Here is a 22211-nt window from a genome sequence, read left to right as displayed (position 1 = left end):
ACAGGGTGGACTCAAAGCAAGGATCCGAAGGGTAGCGATGGTCGAAGGAGGATCAGCGAAGGGGAAACTGTGAGCTCCAACTTTGAAAACAGACTGTTTAATAAGATTTTGATCCTTTTTCTTTTATATTTTGTTTCTCTACGAACATATAGTTAAAGTAAGAGTTATAAAGCTTAATTGTTTAATCGCATATTGTGTACAGTTTGTTATTTCAGGGTCCTGATTTGTAACATGGGACACATTGCACAGCATTCACCCAAACTAGATTTCTTAATTTTGGCCAGACAGGGGGTCATCACCTTCTATATTAAGCCGCTAGTCTCACAAGATAAATAAGTAAATTAATTATTGTATACATATATTGAATAGATTACAAATCATGCAAGAAAAACAGAAATAAAATATATTAAAAAGTGAGATAGTATTCATGGGTTCAACATCAATTTAGGAATTGGGTGGCAGAGGGAAAGAATCTGTTCCTGAATCGCTGAGTGTGTGCCTTCAGGCTTCTGTACCTCCTACCTGATGGTAACAGTGAGAGAAGGGCATGCCCTGGGTGCTGGAGGTCCTTAATAAAGGATGCTGCCTTTCTGAGACAATGCTCTTTGAAGATGTCCTGGGTACTTTGTAGGTTAGTACCCAAGAGAGAGCCAACTAAATTTACAACCCTCTGCAGCTTCTTTTGGTTCTGTGCAGTAGCAACTGCGCCCCCCCCCCCCCCCACCAGACAGTGAAGCAGCCTGTCAGAATGCTCTCCATGGTACATCTACAGAAGTTTTTGAGTTAACGTATTTGTTGACATACCAAATCTCTTCAAAATCCTAATGAAGTATAGTTGCTGTCTTGCCTTTTTTTAAAACTGCATCAATATGTTGGGACCAGGTTAGGTACTCAAGAGATCTTGACACCCAAAAACTTGAAATTGCTCTCTTCACTTCTGATCCCTCTATGATTGGTATGTGTTCCTTCGACTTACCTTTCCTGAAGTCCACAATCTGTTCTTTCATCTCACTGACATTGAGTGCAAGGTTCTTCCTGTGACACCAATCCACTAGTTGGCATATCTCAGTCCTGTGGGCCCTCTCATCTCTATCTGAGATTCTACCAATGATTGTTGTATCATCAGCAATTTTATAGATGGTATTTGAACTACGCCTAGCCACACGGTCATGGGTATAGAGAGACAGTAGAGCAGTGGGCTAAGCACATACCCAAGGTGTGCCAGTGTTGATCGTCAGTAAGGAGGAGATGTTATCATCAATCCTCACAGATTGTGGTCTTCCGGTTAGGAAGTCGAGGATCCAATTGCAGAGGGAGGTACAGAGGCCCAAGTTCTGTAACTTCCCAATCAGGATTGTGGGAATGATGGGATTAAATGCTGAGCTATAGTTGATGAACAGCATCCTAACATAGGTGTTTCTATTGTCCAGGTGGTCTAAGGCCGTGTGAAGAGCCACTGAGATTGCATCTGCCATTGACCTACTGTGGCGATAGGCAAATTGCAATGGATCCAGGTCCTTGCTGAGGCAGGAGTTCAGTCTAATCATGACCAACCTCTCAAAGCATTTCATCATTGTAGATGTGAGTGCTACTGGGCAATAGTCATTAAAGCAGCTTAAATCACTCTTCCTAGGCACTGATATAATAGTTGCCTTTTTGAAGCAAGTGGAAACTTTCACTTGTAGCAGTAAGAGGTTGAAAATGTCCTTGAATACTCCTGCCAGTTGGCTGGCACAGGTTTTCAGAGCCTTACCAGGTACTCCATTGGGACCTACCGCCTTGCGGGGGTTCACTCTCTTTAAAGATAGTCTAACATCGGCCTCTGAGACAGAGATTACACGGTCACGAAGTGCAGCAGGGATCTTCACAGCTGTAGTTAGATTCTCCCTTTCAAAGCAGGCAGAGAAGACGAGTTCATCTGATAGTGAAGCATCGCTGGCATTCATGCTACTGGGTTTCGCTTTGTAGGAAGTAATGCTTTACAAACCCTGCCAGATGTGTTGTATAACCGATGTCGCCTCCAACCTTGTTCGAAATTGTCTCTTCGTCCTTGAAATAACCGTCCACAAATCATACCTGGTTTTCTGGTATATACCTGGGTCTCCAGACTTGAATGCCACAGATCCAGCCTTGAGCAGATGATGTACCTCCTGGTTCATCCACGGCTTTTGGTTTGGGAATGTACAGTAAGTCTTCGCAGGCACACACTCATGCACATAGGTTTTAATGAAGTTGGTAACAACTGCAACGTATGCATCCAGATTTGAAGATGAATACTTGAATACAGTCCAGTCCACCAATTCAAAGCAGTCCTGTAAGCACTCCTGTGCTTCCCTTGTCCATACCTTCTTGGTCCTTACTACTGGAGCTGCAGTCTTCAGTCTCTGCCTATACTCAGTGCAGCCAGATAATCAGACTTCCTGAAGTGAGGGTGTGGAATAGCGCACTAGGCTTTCTTGATGGTGGTGTAACAGTGGTCCAGTGTGTTGTTTCCTCTGGTATTGCAAGTGATCTGTTGAATATTGCTGAGTGATTTTTTTCAGACTGGCCTGGTTAAAATCTCCCAAAGCGATTGTGAAGGCTTTAGGGTGCACTGTTTCATGCATGCTGATCCCATTGCTCAGATCATCTAAAGCCTGACTGACACTGGCCTGAGGTGGAATGTATACCGCTACCAAAATGATCACAGAAATCTCATGTGGTAGGTAAGATGGACGGCACTTAACTGCTAGATATTCCAGGTCTGGTGAGCAGAATTGGGACAGTACTGATATATTTGAGCACGATGAAGAGTTTATCATGAAGCATACTCCTCCACCTCTGCTTTTGAGAGACTCTATAAATCTATCCTGACAGTGTTTAGTAAACCCGTTGATCCCAATCGCTGTATCAAGTACAGAAGGGGTTAACCAGGATTCCGTGAAACTAAGGACACACACAGTCCTAATATCCCTCTGATTCAGCACCCCAGCACTGCAATCATCGATTTTATTCTCCAAGCACATCTGTCCCTCCCACCCCCCCCCCCCCCCACAGGATCACTCCCTATGTGACTTCTTTGTACATCATCCCTCCCCACTGATCTTCCTCCTGGTACTTAACCTTGCAAGCAAAACAAGTGCCATACAGGCCCCTACACCTCCACCTTCACTACCATTCAGGGCCCCAAACTGTCCTTCCAGTTGAAGTGATACTTCACCTGTTGAGTCTTTTGAGGTAACTTACTGCATCTGGTGCTCCCAGTGTGGCCTCCTGTATATTGTTGAGACCCAACGTAGATTGGGAAACCGCTTCGCTGAGCACCTACACTCCATCTGCCAGAAAAAGTGGGATTTCCAAGTGGTCACCCATTTCAATTCTACTTCTCATTTGCATTCCGACATGTTAGTACATGGCCTCCTCTACTGCCACAATGAAGTCACACTCAGGTTGGAGGAGCAGTACATTATATTCCATCTGAGTAGCCGCCAACTTGATAGCATGAACATCAATTTCTCTAACTTCCAGTAATTCCACCACCCACATCATTCCCTTTCCTGTTTCCCTCTTTCACCTCATCTCCTTACCTGCCCATCACCTCCCTCTGGAGCTCCTCTCCATTCCCTTTCTTCCACAGCCTTCTACCTCTCCTATCAGATTCCACCATCTCCAGTCCTTTATATGTTTCACCTATCAGCTTCCCAGCTCTTTACCTGAACCATCCTTCTCTCTTGGTTTCAGCTATCACCTACCACCTTGTTCTTCTTCCTCCCCTCCCCAACATTCTTTCTCCAATTTATCATCTTTTTTCCCAGTCCTAATGAAGGGTCTCAGCCCAAAAAGTCAACTGTTTACTCTTTTCCAAAGACGCTGCCTGGCCTGCTGAGTTCCTCCAGCAATTTGTGAGTTACTTAAGACTACTGTTCTCTTGATCTCTTTACTCTGTGAAGTTCAAGATATTTTTAACATTTCTCCATTCTAATAAAAGGTCATTGACCAGCAATTCCAACACCATTTCCTCTCCACATATACCGTATGATCTGCAAAGTACCTCCAGCATTTTCCTTTTTGCTTAAGGACAGGGGAATGCTGAATTACTGGTGGAGCTCTCTTTGTTGAGGTATTTAAGCGAGACCTCATTAGTTCAAATGCCAGGTAGCTTTAAGGAATAGTGAACTGTTCTGGTGCGCAGCCAAAGGCTTATCCTCTAGCATCTTAACCATACAAAAAAAAACAGGTGGTTGTCAACCCTTGTTTCTGCAAATTTTATGCCAGTACAACCATGTAGACCTTTAAAAAGGGATACCAAGAATTTAGCTTAGGGTCTTATTCATGCTAACTCACATTTTACTATTGAGGCACATCACCACTGATAAGCAGCTTGACAAAAAGCAGCACACAGAACAGCTGGTTACCCTGAACACAGCTACACACAGAAATAGCTGAAGGCCCATGTATTGACCTCAAGATTACAATTCATTGTTAACTAGAAAGGAAGTCATGTATAATAGGGCCCTGGGTTCAATTCCTGGCATCTTCAGGAAAGCTTTCAACTTTTGCAGAGTACGTTAACTGTGTTTTTAAATGTCTCATTCCCTCAGACAGGCAAGAATAGAAGTTTTACCCTCTCTGCTACCTTCTTAGGACAAGTATGGCTGGTTAGTGTCTGATGGTTTTTAAATATATTTATATACACACACACACACACACACACACACACACACACACACACACACACACACACACACACACACACACACACACACACACACACACACACACACACACACACACACAATTTCGCAGTATATATTTGAAGTGGATCACACAATTTCAAGAATCTCCGATTGCAATTCCAGTTATTAGTAAATGAGACATTGCTTAAATAAACATCCAAAATGAAATGATACTGAATCCCCCTCCCTATAATTCACTACTTTTTGTTCCCTACTATCCCTGTTCTGAACACTGATGTTGCAAGATTCAGTCATAAACAAATTAAAACATCACCATTTATTAGAAATGTAATAGGGCTAGACACATAAATATTATGTTGACAAGTCAGAGACTGTTTATTGTCATGAGTGACTAACCTCTTTAATACTTTAAAGCCTTTTCACAATATATAAACAAAAAAATCAGCAACACAGTGAAATAATGTGCTTAACTGAATGTATGCAACTCAAATAATACTCATAAAGTTCACAAACTACTAAGAGAAAAGCAGCCTTCTGGACTGCGATGTCATTCAACAGCCCTAACATTTAATTTCTTCTGCCGCATACTACAGTGATCGGATCCATCTACAAAATGACCTTTAGTTAGTTACTAATTTAAGTCACCCAGACAGCACTTCACAAACACACAATGCATTTGGTGATGTTCTTGTATGGAAGACACAGGAATATCACCATCATCCTGTACCTCTCTGTCACACATCATGCAAAAATTGAAATACATCACTGTTCTATCATTGTTGCAGAGTTTATATCACGAAACTTTCTCCCCGACTGACTAGCACAACCTGAACTAAGGGTTGCAATAGTTCCAGAAGATGAGTCAACACAACACTGCCAAGTGTATTTAAAGACTGGCAATAAGTATTAGCTTTATCAGTGACATTCATATCTCAAAAATAAATAAACAAAAAAGGCCTAGCTGCATGCACCTCAAACTCTTTTTGGAGCACAAGATATTCAGTTTCAATTTGAGGTACTTTCACTTGCCTTGATTTACAGAATCACTTAGACATACTATTGTCATCTTTTACAGACCTCTTAGATTATCTACAGATAGTTAGAAACAGCTGATCTAATAATTGAAATAGTTATACATAACTTGGCTGTGTCTGGCTACAAAGCTGACACATGGCTCATGTTTACTTATGTGTGCATCAAAACACACAAATGAAATCAGTTATTTGCATTAGCAACCAACACACCCGAGGGTATTCTGGGGGCAGCCCACAGTGTCACTACACATTCTGACACCCAATATAACATGCCTACAAATCATACTCGGTAGAACAATGCTGAACACAAGAAGCAACAAAATAACACCGGCAAAACAAGCTATGTTCTTCCTTCTCACCAACACACATACAGAGTCTTTTAACCCTGGTACAGGCTTCTCCAGCACCAGCAAACTTTGCTTGGACTTTAACATTATACTTCAACTTCCTCAGCAGACTCAGAGATTTGCAGACTCAACTCCAGCCAACAGACACTGACTTCTGGACTTCCAATTCGACCCTCGGACCTCAATCTTCAGCCTCCGTCTCATGGCACGCCATTCACTGAACACCAGGCTTTGAACAAGACTCGCCGATGATGGGACCCTGAGCATTAGTATTCAGACTTAGGGTTCATTGGTTCTCATTCCTCTTGCCAGCATAGAACTCTGATTTCAGAACCAACTGACAACTCGCTCACCTGGGGGTAGTAGTGGCGGTGGGGAGGGATTCCTCATCTACTTCCTGCCGGTTTGACATCTGACTATGGATCTCTCACAGCCGTAACTCTGGACTTTGAATGCGGAGTCCAAGACTTAGAACTCTAGCTGAACCTTGAAATTCCCTATATCTCTGCCCCTGAATCCTAACCATACCCTTAACTCAACTTGCTATCCTCAAAACTATCCTTTGGACATGAACAACAATTAAAAAGTAACTAAAATAACAACCAACTCTGAGCAGCGACTCAACGGAGGTTGCAGCTCGACACCATCTTCATAAATAATGCCCTTTAAAATCTTCAGCAGTATTTTCAAGCCAAAATAAAGCTATTAAATAAACTATTGCAAATTCCTTTGATGTAAAAATAAATAAATTCTTTAAGGTTGTAAAGATCAAATAACTATCACAGTAATATAGCTAACATTCAAGTGGAGTGGCCATTTTGAGAGAAGCTGCTGTCTTGTCTAGGTGCTGCTGGTCACCCAGGTGTTAGCTTAGGTGAATAATGAACTTCAATGAGCAGGACGAACTACACAGAAGTAAAGTGAGGGTAGGTTTTTTATCTCAACATTTTTTAGTCATGGCAGGTGTCATCCTCCTCCTGCATGATGTGGGAACTCAGAGGCAGTCAGAGTCACTGATGACTACATCTGCAGGAAGCTCTTAACAGAAAGACTGCGTGATGGCACAGGAGCTCTGCATGGATCCACTTTGGAGCATATGCAATGCTGAGAATCTTGTGGATAACACACTTTCTCAGTTGTCACACCACAGTTTAAGAGCCTCAGGAAAGATAGGGAATGGGTGACTCGCAGACAAAAAAGCAGCAGGAAAGTAGCTACAGTCATTTCCCTCTACAAAATATACAGTGAAGGCAGCAGTAATCAAAATCAAGGCACTGTGAGTGGCTCTGCTACACAGGAGGGCAGGAAAAGACGTTGCAGAGCTATAGGGGGAGGGGATTCCATAGTACAGGGAATAGACAGGAGCTTCTGTTATTACAAACGGGACTTCCGGTTAGAATGTTGTCTTTAATGTCTTGCAGATGCAAGGATCAGGGATATTTCAGAGAGGCCACAGGGCATTTTAAAGAAGGGTGAGCAGCCATTTGTCGTGGTACACACTGTAATATAAACCAGTGGTATAGGAAAAATACAGAATTAGGTCATCTGAACCAAACTTAGGGACAAACAGGATAAATAACAAAGTAGGACCTCAAAATTAATGACAGGGTTGCTACTCCTGGGTGAAGTAGGTAAATTTTTTTGTTTCATTTTTCTCAGTGGGGGTGCTGAAGTGAGTGTAATTGCTATTGCTAAGGAGAAGGTGCCTGGGAAGCTTAAAGGTCTGAAGGTAGGTAAATCACCTGGACCAGATGGACTGTACCCCAGGGTTCTGAAAGAGGTAGCTGAAGAGATTGTAGAGGCACTAGTAATGATCTTTCAAGAACCACTAGAGTCTGGAATGGTTCAAAGAACTGGAAAATGGCAAATGTCACTCCACTGTAGAAGAAGGGAAGGAGACAGAAGAAGGCATAAGAGCTGGAATGTTATGGTGAGGTTGTATAAGGCATTGATGAGGCCGAATTTGGAGTATTGTGTACAATTTTGGTCACCGAATTACAGGAAGGATATTAATAAGGTTGAAAGAGTGCAGAGAAGGTTTACAAGGATGTTGCCGGGACTTGAAAAATTGAGTCACAGAGAAAGGTTAGGACTTTATTCCCTGGGGCATAGAAGAATGAAGCGAGACTTGATAGAGGTATATAAAATTATGATGGGTACAGATAGAGTGAATGCAAGCAAGCTTTTTCCACTGAGGCTAGGGGAGAAAAAAAAACAGAGGACATGGGTTAAGAGTGAAGGGGGAAAAGTTTAAAGGGAATATTGGGGGGGCTTCTTCACACAGTGGTGGGAGTGTGGAATGAGCTGCCTGATGAAGTACTAAATGCGGGATCACTTTTAACATTTAAGAAAAACTTGGACAGGTACATGGATGAGAGGTGTATGGAGGGATATGGGCCAGATGCAGGTCAGTGGGAGTAGGCAGAAAAATGGTTCGGCACAGCCAAGAAGGGCCAAAAGGCCTGTTTCTGTGCTGTAATGTTCTTTGGTTCTAAATGAAGTTACAGGCCAGTTAGCCTGATATCTGTGATTGGGAAGATACTGGAGTGCATGTTAAGGATGAGGATTCAGGGTACTTGGAGACACGTGATTAAGTAGGCCAAAATCAGCATAGTTTTCTTAAGGGGAAATCTTAGAATTCTTTAAGGAAATAACAGGCAGGATAGGCAAAGACTCACTGGATGTTGTTTATTTGGATTTTCAGAAGGCCTTTGACAAGGTGCTGCACATGAGGCTGCTCAACAAGACAAGAGCCCATGGTATTACAGGAAAGGTACTAGCATGGATAAAAGATTGGCTGACTGGCAGGAGGCAAAGAATGGGAATAAAGGGAGCATTTGCTGGTTGGTATGCTGCAGGGGTTGATGCTGAGACTGCTTCTTTTCACATTACATGTCACTAATTTGGCTGAAGGAATTGATGGCTTTGTGGCCAAGCTTGCAGACAATACGAAGGTAGAAGATTGGGGGAATGGGCAAAGACACGGCAGATGGAATATAGTGTAGGGAAGTGCATGATCATGCACTTTGGCAGAAGGATAAAGGTGTAGATTATTTTCTAAATGGGAAGAAAATTAGTAAATATGAGGTGCAAAGACACTTGGGAGTCTTATGCAGGATTTCCTAAAGGTTAACTTGCAGATTTAGTCAGTGATAAAGAACGCAAATGCAAAGTTAGCATTCATTTTGAGAGGATGGAAATACAAAAGCAAGATGTAATGCAGAGGCTTTATAAGGCATTTGTGAGACCACACTTGGAGTACTGCAAGCAGTTTTGGGCCAGTTATCTAAGAAAAGGTATGCTGGTATTGGACATGGTTCACTAGAGGCTCACAAAAATGATGCCAGGAATGAAAGGATTAACATATTAGGGAAGTTTGATGGCTCTGGGCCTGTACTCACTAGAGTTTAGAAGAATTGGGGGGGGGGGGGGGGGGGGAAGAGAGCGACCTCATTGAAACCTGTTGAATATTGAAAGGCCTAGATAGAGTGAAAGTAGAGAGGATGTTTCCAATAGTGGGGGAGCCTAGGACCAGAAGGCACAGTCTCAGAATTGAGGAACGTCCAATTAGAATGAAGTTCAGCAAAGTTTTCTTTAGCCTGAGGGTGGTGAATCTGTGGAATTCATTGCCACAGACAGCTGTGCAATCCAGCTCATTGGGTATATTTAAGTTGGAGGCTGATAGGTTATTGATTAATCGTGACGTCAAAGGTTCTGGGGAGAAGGCAGAAGAATGGGGTTGAGAAGGATAATAAATCAGACATGATGGAATAGCAGAGCAGACTTGATGGGCTGAATAGACTAATTCTGCTGCAAAATGTTATGGTCTTATGGATTTTCCGCATTTGTATTTACTCGGGATGCAGATTAGGGTGGTTAAATTCCCAGGACCTGACAAGATGGTCCCCTCAGACCCTACGCAAGGTATGTGCAAAAATTGCAGGGACCCTAGCAGAGATGTTTAAAATATCCTTAGCCACAGGTGAGGTGCCAGAGGATTGGAGGATAGACCATAAGATATAGAGGCAGAATAAGGCCATTCAGCCCATCGAGCCTGCTCCACCATTCCATCATGGCTGAATCCAGATCTCACTCAACCCCATACACCTACCTTCTCACTATATCCTTTGATGCCCTGCCCAATCAGGAAGCTATCAATTTTTGCTTTAAATATACTCACAGCTGTCTGTGGCAGAGTATTCCACAGATGTACTATTCTCTGGCTAAAAAAATTCCTCCTTACCTCTGTTCTAAAGGATTGCCGCTCAAATTTGAGGCTGTGCTCTCTAGTTCTAGACACCCCCACCACTGGAAACATCCTCTCCACATCCATCTTATCTAGTCCTTTCAACATTCGGTAGGGTTCAATAAGATCCCGCCTGCATTCTTCTAAATTCTAGCTGCCAAATGCTCCACGTATGTTATCCCCTTCATTCCTGTAATCATCCTCTCTCCAAAGACAACACATTCTTTCTGAAATATCTAGCCCCAAACTGTTGACAATACGCCATGCAGCCTAACTACTGTCTTACATAGCCCCCAGATTATCTCCTTGTCAACATTGTAAATGCCATCTTCACCACAGACTCATTGTAAATTAACCTTTCGGGAGTCTTGCACAAGGATTCCTAAGTTCCTCTACTCCTCTGATGTTTGAACCTTCTCCCCATTTAGATAATAATCCACACTACTCCTCCTTCAGATCATTTCCCCTCCTTTTCTGCCATCACAGGCACACAACACAATTTGCAACTGAAGGATATTTGAAATTCACAAGTTTATTTGAGCTTGCTCTACACATGTTCATAACAGTTTTTGGTATTGCTTAGTTAAGCTTAGAGTGACAGCGATGTGAACCATCTACTTAGGGATCTTTGAAAATGAGTGAGTTCTGAGTTGGCATCTGCCCTTACCTCTCTGGCAAATAAGTGGCCTGGTGCACAAGCAGAGGACCCCCACCAGAAGCTAAGAATATTCTCTGGAATAACGCCCACCCTGAGGGGAAAGAGGAGTATGAGACTTGGGTGGAGCAGACTTCTCAGTTGTTAGATGAGTGGAATTGCTCTGAAGACATAAAGCGACAGAGATTGGTTGAAAGTTTGAGTGGGCTGATGTGGTGAGAGCTGTGAAAACACACAAACCCTCAACTAATCTTGCCGATTATCTTGGCGCATTGGAGAGCATTTTTGGTATGACAGAAGCCCACTGGAGCTCATGGCAGGGTTTCAGAACATGTATCAAGAGAAGTGGGAGAAGCAATCTGCTTACATTTTTTGGCTAGAGAGGCAGCTAAATTGTTTGCCGTACAAAGGAGTCTTTCAGGCAGCTAAGGTGGATAAGTTAAGAATGGACCAGATAGCCAAGGGCGCCCAATCCCAGGACGATTGCTTCGGGTCTCTACCAGTCCCATAAGATGAGCCACACTCCCTCCTTTGTTGAGCTGATTAGAGAAGTACAGGAGGAGGAGAACGTATCAGAGATGCGGGAGGGCTCCATCAGCAAAGGTACAGTCCTCGGTAGTAGCCCCTTGTGGTGAGGTGACCATGACTAGCCCAACCCTGGGGATGGTAAAGGAGATTGTGGCAGAGCTGAGAACTGAGATGTCCCCAGTGTTAACAGCGGGTGGGAATCCCCCTATATGATAGGACTGGTAGAGAGGAGGACCCCCTAGGAGGACGGACTACACAAGAGGGCCGCAGGTAGCTGGTATCATCTGCTGTAACTGTGGAGAAGAGAGACACTTTAGGCTGGAGTGGGAGCGCCCAGGAACATAGGCAGGGAGAGGTGACAGGAAATTTGGAGGAGACCCAGTGAAGGAACGGCCTGGTGTCTCTGGGGGAACACATTCTCAGCAATATATCAAGTAATCCCTCGAAAGCAAAAGACACTATTGCTGAAGGCTCAGTGGGACCATGCTCCAGTGTGTCACTACTGATACAGGGTATTTATGCTAAAGCCATACTCGACACCAGGTTTCAGGTCATATTGTTGTACCATTCATTTTACAACCAGTATCTGAGGCATCTACCATTGACACCATTCAGGGCATTGGGGGGGTCTCAGTGCTGGTTATAATCCATACGACGGTTATTTGTCAGTGAAGTTGGAGTTCTCGGAGACCGGGGTGGGAGTGTCCGAGGTCCTTGATACATTAGCGCTGGTTTGTCCGGACCCCACTGAGAAGGGTGGCGTTTCAATTCTGGTGGGGACCAACACCACTCTTGTGAGGAGGCTCACGGGGGCCTGCAAGGAGAAGGCTGGCAAGAACTTCCTGGGAACATTGTCCATGTATCTGGTATTTCGAGCTGCTTTTGAGGATGTACATGGTTGCATTGGGTCCCATACCGAATTTAGACGAGGGACTGTGTGGTTCACCCAGTGGAAGCCAATGGTGGTATGGCCCAGGGAAGGAGCGAGAGTGACGAGGATCCCCAATTTCGCCAGAGTGGCTGAGGCGAGGCCCTCTTAGTGGACGCTTTGGAAGACCACGGGGGTGAGTCGGGATTTCCTGCTGGGATACTGGTGAGGCTCGAGCTGCAGAAGCCCTCGGTTGTACAGGCAAGCAGGATAACAGTGACTATCAGGAACACTACGAAGAGGGAGGTCACCTTCAATCGGGGGATGCCCTTGGCGCATCTGTACCTAGTGGCGGTAATGTCTAGTGTCCCTGTATCTAGTAAGCCGGGGAGAAACTATTGGAAAAGGGAGGAAAGTTGACAGCGGAGTCATTCAACTTCAGGGACTTTCCAGTGCCTGCGTGTTGGAAGAGCAGGTTGGTAGAGAAGATGTTGAAGCTGGAAGGTGGCTTTTCCACTGATGAGTTTGATGTGGGTTGCTCCAACAGCACTCATCACACTATCTGGGTGACCAAGGACACCCCATTTAGAGAAAGGTCGCACAGACTGGCCCCTGCAGACCTGGAAGACATACGACAGTATTTGTGTAAGTTGAAGGAAGCTGGAATCATCACTCAGTCCCAAAGCTCCTATGCATCCCCAATAGTAGTGACCCAAAAGGAGAATGGGAAGGTACGAGTGGGTGTGGACTACAGGACTCTGAACAGGCACACCATCCCTGACCAGAATATGGTCCCGAGGATCGAAGACATGCTGGCCGGTCTGAGTGGTGCGAAGTGGTTCAGTGTGCTGGATTTGAGGAGTGGATATTACCAGATCCCCACAAGTGAGGCTGACAAAGAGAAGATGGCTTTTATATGTCCCCTGGGATTCTTCAAGTTCGAAAGGAAGCCCCATGGCATATCGGGAGCCCCCACGACCTTCCAGCGGGTCATGGAAAAGATGGTGGGGGATATAAACTTGCTTGAGGTATTGGATTATCTGGATGACCTTATAGTGTTTGGATCCACCTTGGAGGAACATGAAGTGAGACTACTGAAGGTGCTCAGCCACCTGAAAGCTAAAGGGTTAAAACTTTCCCTGAACAAGTGCCAGTTCTGCAAAACCTCTGTTAACTACGTTGGGCACATAGTTTCCCGGGATGCAGTAGCTACAGATCCGGCTAAGATAGAGGTGGTGACCACTTGGCCAAGACCCCAGACTGTGAGCATTCTGGTCTCATTCGTCGGGTATTGTGGTTACTATCGAAGGTTCGTGAAGGGCTACGTGAAAGTCAGTCACCCATTGAATCAGCTTCTGTGTGGTTACCCTCCCTTGGGGAAGGAAGGGAGGGGGGGGATAAAAGGACAGGAGGGTGGAGGGTATCTTAGCCCGTCAGAGCCCTTTGGACTGAGGTGAGATGTAAAATGTGAAGAGGCTGTCCAGTCGTTGAAGGAGCTGCTAACCAAGGTGCTGGTGCTGGCTTTTGCGGACCCTAGATTGCTGTATATACTGCACACGGATGCTAGTCTTGGGGGGGCATCCTGTATCAAGATCAGGGAACCAGGTTGAGACCCGTTGTGTTTGTCATCCAGAGTCTGTTGCTCTCTGAGAAAAATTATCCCATGCACAAGTTGGAATTTCTGACGTTGAAATGGGCAGTGGTGGATAAGCTGAGTGACTACCTCTACAGGGCCGAGTTTGAGGCAAGGAAAGACAACAACCCCCTAACTTATATCCTGACCTCGGCAAAACTGGATGCCACAGGCCATCGGTGGTTGGCAGCATTGTCTGCCTACGATTTCAGCCTTAAGTATCAGCCGGGAAGCCAGAACATTGATGCTGATGCTTTGTCCTGTCAGGTGCATGAGGGAATGGACGAGGAGTGGGAGAGTATTCCTGCCCTGGGGGTGAAGGCCATGTGCCAGTTTGGCAACACCATTAAAGCAGAACAAAAGGAGGGGCAGGATCAAGCAGTGGATCAACTGGGAGCTTCGAATGACGCCATCCCCCAAGTTTACTGTAACCTGAATGTTCTGAAGACAAATCAGCTGCCGGATTTGAGTTCTGAGGAAGTGGCAGCTGTTCAGCGAAATGATACGGGCGTTGTTGCCATTTGGTCAACGATCAAAAAGGGAGACATGGCTCAGGCAGAGAAGACAAAAAACGTGTTGTTGCCTCCACTACTGAGAGAATGACCTCAGTTGGAGTTGCAAACCCAGATCTTATACCAGGTCACGGCAACCCCGGACCAAACTCGGCATTGCCAACTGGTTCTGCCTAAGAAGTATCAGAGTCACTTCATGATGATTCTGGACATTTGGGGGCGGAAAAGACCCATGGATTGCTCAGAGACCAGTTTTACTGGTCCCGGATGAAGTCAAGAGGTCGAAGAATACTGCAAGTCTTGCATTCGATGCATACGGCGGAAGACACTACCCATGCGAGCAGCTCCCTTGTCCCAGTTGCAGATTGCGAAGCCCCTGGACCTGGTGTGTATGAATTTCCTGTCAATAGAGCTACATACCGGCAACACGACGAACGTCTTAGACATCACGGACCACTACACCAGATAATCACAGGCTTTTCCTACCGAACAACAGAGAGCATCTACGGTGGCTAAAGTGTTATGGGAGAAGTATTTCATTTATTCTGGCTTTCCCATGTGGATACATAGTGGCCAGGGCGGGGATTTCTAGAGCAGACTCATCCATGAGTTACCGAGCATGCTTGAAGTCGAGAAGTTGAGAACCACGCCCTATCACCCGCAGGATGATCCCCAGCCCGAGAGGATTAATCTTGGCAGACATGCTCAGAACCCTGGAGATCAGCAAGAAGAGCAGGTGGAGTCAACATATTGGACATCTGGCTCACAGTTACAACTGTACTCGAAATGAAGCTATTGGATACCCGTCATATATGGATTTTAATAACGCATTTGACAAGGTACCACACAGTAGGCTTCTTCAGAAAGTCAGAAGGCATGGGATCCAGGGATGTTCGGCCAGGTGGATTCAGAATTGGCTTGCCTGCAGAAAGCAGAGGGTCATGGTGGAGGGAGTGCATTCTGATTGGAAGGTTATGACTAGTGGTCCCCCACAAGGATCGGTTCTGGGAACACTACTTTTCGTGATTTTTATTAATGACCTGGATGTGGGGGTAGAAGGGTGGGTTGGCAAGTTTGCAGACGACACAAAGGTTGGTGGTGTTGTGGATAGTGTAGAGGATTGTCTAAGATTGCAGAGAGACATTGATAGGATACAGAAGAGGAATGAAAAGTGGCAGATGGAGTTCAACCCGGACAAGTGTGAGGTGGTACACTTTGGAAGGTCAAACTCCAAGGCAGAGTACAAAGTAAATGGCAGGATACTTGGAAGTGTGGAGGAGTAGAGGGATCTGGGGGTACATGTCCACAGATCCCTGGAAGTTGCCTCAAAGGTAAATAGGGTAGTTAAGAAAGCTTATGGAGTGCTAGTTTTCATAATTCAAGGGATAGAGTTTAAGAGTCGTGGGTAATGATGGAGCTCTATAAAACTCTGGTAGGCCACACTTGGAGTACTGTGTCCAGTTCTGGTTGCCTCACTGTAGGAAGGATGTGGAAGCATTGGAAAGGATATTGAGGAGATTTACCAGGATACTATCTGCTTTAGAGAGTATGCATTATGATCAGAGATTAAGGGAGCTAGGGCTTTTCTCTCTGGAGAGGAGGAGGATGAGAGGAGACATGATAGAGGTATACAAGATATTAGGAGGAATAGACAGAGTGGACAGCCAGTGCCTCTTCCCCAGAGCACCACTGCTCAGTACAGGAGCATATGGCTTTAAGGTAAGGGGAGGGAAGTTCAAGGGGGATATTAGAGGAAGGTATTTTACTCAGAGAGTGATTGGTGTGTGGAGTGCACTGCCTGAGTCAGTGGTGGAGGCAGATACACTAGAGAAATTTAAGAGATTACTAGACAGGTATATGGAGGAATTTAAGGTGGAGGGTTATATGGAAGGCAGGGTTTAAGGGTCGGCACAACATTGTGGGCCAAAAGGCCTGTACTGTGCTGTATTGTTCTATGTTGTATATATCTGATGATTTGGCGTGAGGCGACGTTGCCCGCTGACCTTTGTTTGGGACTCTCGAGGGTGATTTACCATCGAAGACTTATCTGGAGTATGTGCCTGACATGAGAAGAGAACTGAAAAGGGCTTATGAATTAGTTGGAGTCATGGCTGCCAGGCAGAATCAAGAAAATAAGAGGAGGTATGGTCAAAGGGTGAGGATCACCCAATTCCTGCTGGGAGACCGGGTCCTCATAAGGAACTTGGGGCTACCTGGGAAACTCAAATTGGCAGACACTAGGTGGCTAAGCCCTATGTGATGGAGAGTCAAATGCTAAACCTACCAGTTTTCCAGGTGAAACCAGAGGATGGGAATGGGCCTGTTAAGGTTCTCCATCGGAACCACCTGCTGCCTCTGGGACAAGAGGTGCAGGTAGACCTAGAGCCTACACCTACTAAGAGGACCATACAGAAAAATGGGGCGACTGCAGGGCCCACAGCAAGGGAGGTTAGGCTGGCTCCCACCCGAGAGGGATACTGATTCAGAGGATGAGGGCCTGAATGTGTGGTACATGCTGGCTTTTGCTAACTCCCCACTGATTGAGGAAGAGACTTCCAGCCCTTCTCCCACTGAGTCAGGTGAAGTGCGGGGGGGGGGGTGCGCTATCTGTGGACAGCCTGGGTTGCAGCAGGACCCTGCAAGGGATGAAGCAGGGCTTGGCCACGGGACAGAGGGGTCAAAGTTCCAGGTGGGCAAGAGTGATAGATCAGGGAGGCCTCACCAGGTAGACCAGAAGTATTCCCAGTAGTGTGTGAACCTGAAGAATTAGGTGAAGGGGTATGGAGGTCTCTGAGAATTAGGAGACCACCGGATAGGCTGGCTTATGTAGCACTGGGTGAACATAGTGTGACCCCTACCGTTTTGGGGAACTATGTCACTGTCTTTTGCACCTGGATTGAACTTTGTGCTTTACAGGAAGGGTTGGCGAATTAGCTCAATGAGGACATGACCAAATTTGGCGGGGGCGAGTATAACACTCTGTAATGTTTCACTACTAATGTAATAGCCTCTCTGTAATGTTTCACTGCTAAGGTAACAGTTTCTCTGGAGCAGCAGTGTTTAGGTTATGACAAGAGATAAAGGGGCCTTTGGAATGTATGTTAGCCAATGAGAGGCATGTTATTCTTTCTTGTGGGTCTGGGAGCAGGAATTTTGTGATCTTTTGTTGACAAGAGATGAAGAGAGAAGATGTGAGTGGAGACAGTTGGTAGACCGCTGGCAGGAGTGGATGAGGAGTGAGGGAAACAACTGGATGAAATTATGAGCTCCAACTTGTGCATTAGACTGTTTCATTATAATGGGCCCTTTATTCTTTTTATTTTCTTTATTAACCCTATAGTGAGATTAAGATTTATAAAGTTCATTAATTTAATTGCATGTGGTGTACTGGCTGATATTTTGCAGTTCGGATTTGTAACCAGGCAACACATCATGCAGCATCCACACAAACGAGATTTCTCAGTTTGGCTGGGCCAGAGCCTATCTTCCCCTAGACAAACATGTGCTGGCTGAACCCAAGGATTACACAACTTATTTGACAAATACTTAAACCTACCCATTAAGAAATCAGAAATTTATTTCAAAGAACAGTATGTCTACTTATTATAATTCAAGAAATCTTTGTACCAAAGACTTAAACATCGAAAAATGTTGATATAAATCTTAAATATATATATCAATCTTATACACACAATACACAATATGCTTAATAATTTGGTGCATTATACCCTGTGTAAATTCTAGTCCATAATTTTTTTGTAACTACTGATAAAAGCTCTGTGATCATCATACAATTTCATTGAAAATAATAATCTAGCAAATATTTATATACTGAATAGCTAGTCAAAACAGAAAATATATCCTAAATTGAATGTATGTTCAAATAATTCAAGACTACATTAACCGTACCTTGTGAAAAAGGACTCGATGATGCTGTTGTAACAGAAAGACAAGATGAATTCTTTCCTGGCTTCCTTCCTCTCTGGTTTGAGCCATACCCTGCAGATTTCTTCCCCTTGACTTCAAAGCCTTTAATTTCATCATCATTCCCACTTGAAGATTGGGTAGGTACTTCCTGGAAATTTGCATTTGTAAATCTGGCTGTAGTTTCTTCCAACCTTTTCAAGGAGCCTGATATAAAGCCACTGCTAGTGCTCGTATAAGTCTAAAAAGTTTTGATTCAGAAAATAGAGAACAAAAATTTACTTTCAGCTAATAAAATATTTAATTCCAAAACATCATCAGCTTGATTCTCTGTAATACTGTATTTTAAAGTTATCATGTCAAATAAAATCAATTCATCCAAACCAGAAATCTTAGCAATTAGGATCTGGTAGGTACATATTAATTACCATAAGTGTTTACAGGAGATTCAAAAAAGCTACCGTATATTGTTTCAGCATTGGTCATTCAGTCACCAAGGCTATAACTGTTTTGATTGCAAGAGTTAATTGCATTCCTCTGCTCTTTCCCTCAAGTCCTGCAACTTCTTTTCCTCTTCAAACATTATTCAATTCCTCTTCTGAAAGCTACAGTAATATCTATTTCAACTATTCTTACATGTAGTATATTCCATATGATTACCATTCACTACATGATTAATTATTGCTCTGAACTTAAACCACCCACCAATGCAAGCAATACAATTTTATTTATTTTTACAGCCCAAGATTTTAACCACATCAAAACTATTCCTCAACCTTCTTTGCTCCATGGAAAACAATGTCTGCTTCTTTAATCAATTCATAAACCTTAAACTCTTCATTCCTGGGGCCTTGCCAGTGGATCTTTTCTGTATCCTTCACAAGTCCTTCATATCTTAACTGAACTTTAGTCCAAGAAATTGTTCATGATTCTATATTATTCTCGTTAATTTTTACTTTAAAGTATATGACCCACAATCTCATATGATTTTTAAATATATTCTCAATCTAGCTTGCCACCTTCAAGAATTTGCCCACAATTTTCAAAACCATTTGATTTAGTATTTTGTTGGTTGCCTTGTTTCTCCGACCAAAATATATCACTTTGAACATCAGTGTATTGAAATTCATCTGCCTGGTTAAAACCTATTCCACTGACTTATAGTCATATTTCAGGAAGAGTGGTTAATTGTACCTACATTAACTGGGTCACTTGGCCACACAGTTGAGGCAATCTGTGTCCATGAGAACACCAACTGCTTGGTAATTACAAAAATCTGATGGGGGTGGGGGAGTGGAGAGGTGGGTGACTAAAACAGCAAGCGAATCAGAATGAGAGCTAACAATCAAGAGCACAAACAGGCTTAATGTGAGGTTCAACCATCTCTTTTCATCTTCTAAATACTTGTTTATTAAGACACAGGAAACCAATCAATCCAATATCCATGGCATCTCCAAACAGAGCAATTCTATCACAGAATCATTCAAAATTTACAGCATAGAAAGGTGCATTTAGGAGACACTGCTTCCACTACTACTCTGATTCCCATCACTAGGCCAATTTTTGTTTCAGTTTACCAACATACCCAAGATCCTTGTGCCTTAACTGGAACTGCCTACCATACGGAACCTTGTCAAAAGACTTGTGAAGTCCTTTAATACAAAATCGCTCTGCTTTCATCAATTTCCAAGGTTACCTCCTTTAAAAAAATCTTCTTTTTCTTAAGACATGACCATCTATGCACAAAACTACATACCTTTCCTCCTCATGTCTTTCAAAGTGAACATAAGTTCTGCCTCTCAGTCTTCATCAGCCAATTCTCCAACACTAAAGCAAGGCTCACTGATTAGTTGTATCAGGCTTACCCACACTGAATTTTTTTGAACAGGCTAAAGTTTTTCAACATTGGTTAACCTCCAGTCTCAGGTTAATGAAGGTACAAAACTCAATTAAGAACTCCATAGCTTCTCAATGCAAAGACAGCATAAAAGCAAAAGGTAGGGCATACAATCTATTAAAAATTAGTGTGAAGCTAAAGGATTAGGAAACTTTTTGAAAACCAACAGAAGGAAACTAAACAAACAGTAAGCAAAGAGAAGAAAAAATGGAGGTAAACTAGCAAATAATATAAAAGAGACTACACACATTTTTACAAGAGAGACAAAAGTAGACACCAGATAGCAGGAAAATGACACTGGAGAAGAATAGCAATGGGAACAAAGAAATGGTGGATAAACTGATTAAATTTTTTGTGCATCAGTCTTCACTGTGGAAGACATCAGCAGCATGCCAGAAATCTGATAGTGTAGGGGGGAAAGAAGTGAAATTAGATGCTGCTACCAAGGAGAAAGTGCTTGGGAGCTGAAAAGGTAGATAAGTCACCTGAATCAGATGGACTTCACTCCTAGGTTCTGAAAAAGGTAGCTGAAGGATTGTGGAAACATTAGTAATAATCTTTCTAGAAACACTAGATTCTGAAATGGTTCCAGAGTACTGGAAAATCACAAATGCCATTCCACTCTAAGAAGGGAAGGGGGCAAAAGGCAGGAAATTATAGGCCAGTTAGGCTGAACTCAGTGGTTGGCAAGATGCAAGAGTCCATTATGAAGGATGAGGCTTTGGGGTACTTGGAGGTACGCGATAAAACAGGCTGAAGTCAGCATTGTTTCGTTAAGCGGAAATCTTACCAGACAAATCTGTTTAAATTCTTTGTGGAAATAATATGCAGGATAAACAAAGGAGAGTCGGTGGATGTTGTTTACTTGGATTTTCAGAAGGCCTTTGACAAGGTGCCTCGTGAGGCTGCTAATCAAGATAAGAACCCATGGTATTACATGTGCAGTAAACTGGCTGATTGCAGAAGGCAGAGAATAGAAACATAGGGAGCCTTTACTGATTGGCTGCCAGTGACTAGTGGTGCTCTGCAGGGGTAACTGTTGGGTCTGCTAATATTCACATTATATATTAATAATTTGGATGACATAATTGATGGCTTGTGTGGCCAACTTTGTGGATGATACAAAAATAGCTGGAGGGGCAGACAGTAAGGAGGAAGCAGGAAATCTGCAGGACTTGTACAGATTATAAGAACGGGCAAACAAGTGGCAGATGGAATACAATGTAGATAAATGTATGGTCATGAACTTTGGTAAATGTAATAAAGGTGTGGATGAAGATGTGAAACAAATTCAGGAATCAAATGTGTAAAGCGAGTTGGGAGACCCAGTGCAGGATTCTCTAAAGATTAAGATGCAGATTCTGTCGATAGTAAGGAAGGCAAATCCAATGTTCGCATTCATTTCCAGAGGAGAAGATTATAAAGGATATAATGCTGAGACTTTATATGGCATGGGTCAGACCACATTTGAAGTATTGGTGTTTTGTCCCCCATATCTAAAAAAAGATATGCTGGCATAGGACAGAGTCCAGAAATGGTTTACGAGAATAATCTAGGGAATGGAAGGAGAACGATTTATGGCTCTGCGTCTGTATTCACTGGTGTTTAGAAGAATGGTGGGGGGGGGGGGGGGGGGATCTTATTAAAACATACAGTACAGAATCCTGAAAAGCCTAGATAGAGTGGACAAGTTCCTAATAGTGGGAGGTCCAGGATCAGACAACCCAGCCTCCTAAGACCTTAAGCCATAGGAGCAGAATCATGCCAATCAGCCCATCGAGTCTGCTCCACCATTCCACCATGTCTAATCCCAGCACTCAACCCCATACACCTGCCTTCTCACTACATCCTTTGATGCCCTGACCAATCAAGAAATGATCAATTTCTGCCT

General features: G+C 43.7%; 1 protein-coding gene across 8 annotated transcripts in view; it reads right to left on the bottom strand.

The window, feature by feature from the left end:
• Positions 1-22211, bottom strand: part of mllt10 (MLLT10 histone lysine methyltransferase DOT1L cofactor) — a 281282-nt gene that overhangs the window by 149188 nt on the left and 109883 nt on the right. For all 8 annotated transcript variants that reach the window (XM_073054633.1, XM_073054638.1, XM_073054634.1 and 5 more), the window contains one exon: positions 18409-18664. In XM_073054633.1, coding sequence (XP_072910734.1) covers positions 18409-18664 — 256 coding nt within the window. The remainder of the gene's footprint in view (positions 1-18408; positions 18665-22211) is intronic.

Source organism: Hemitrygon akajei, chromosome 8 (assembly GCF_048418815.1).
Source record: "Hemitrygon akajei chromosome 8, sHemAka1.3, whole genome shotgun sequence".
Taxonomy (NCBI): Eukaryota; Metazoa; Chordata; class Chondrichthyes; order Myliobatiformes; family Dasyatidae; genus Hemitrygon; species Hemitrygon akajei.
This window is presented reverse-complemented; position numbering and strand designations above follow the sequence as displayed.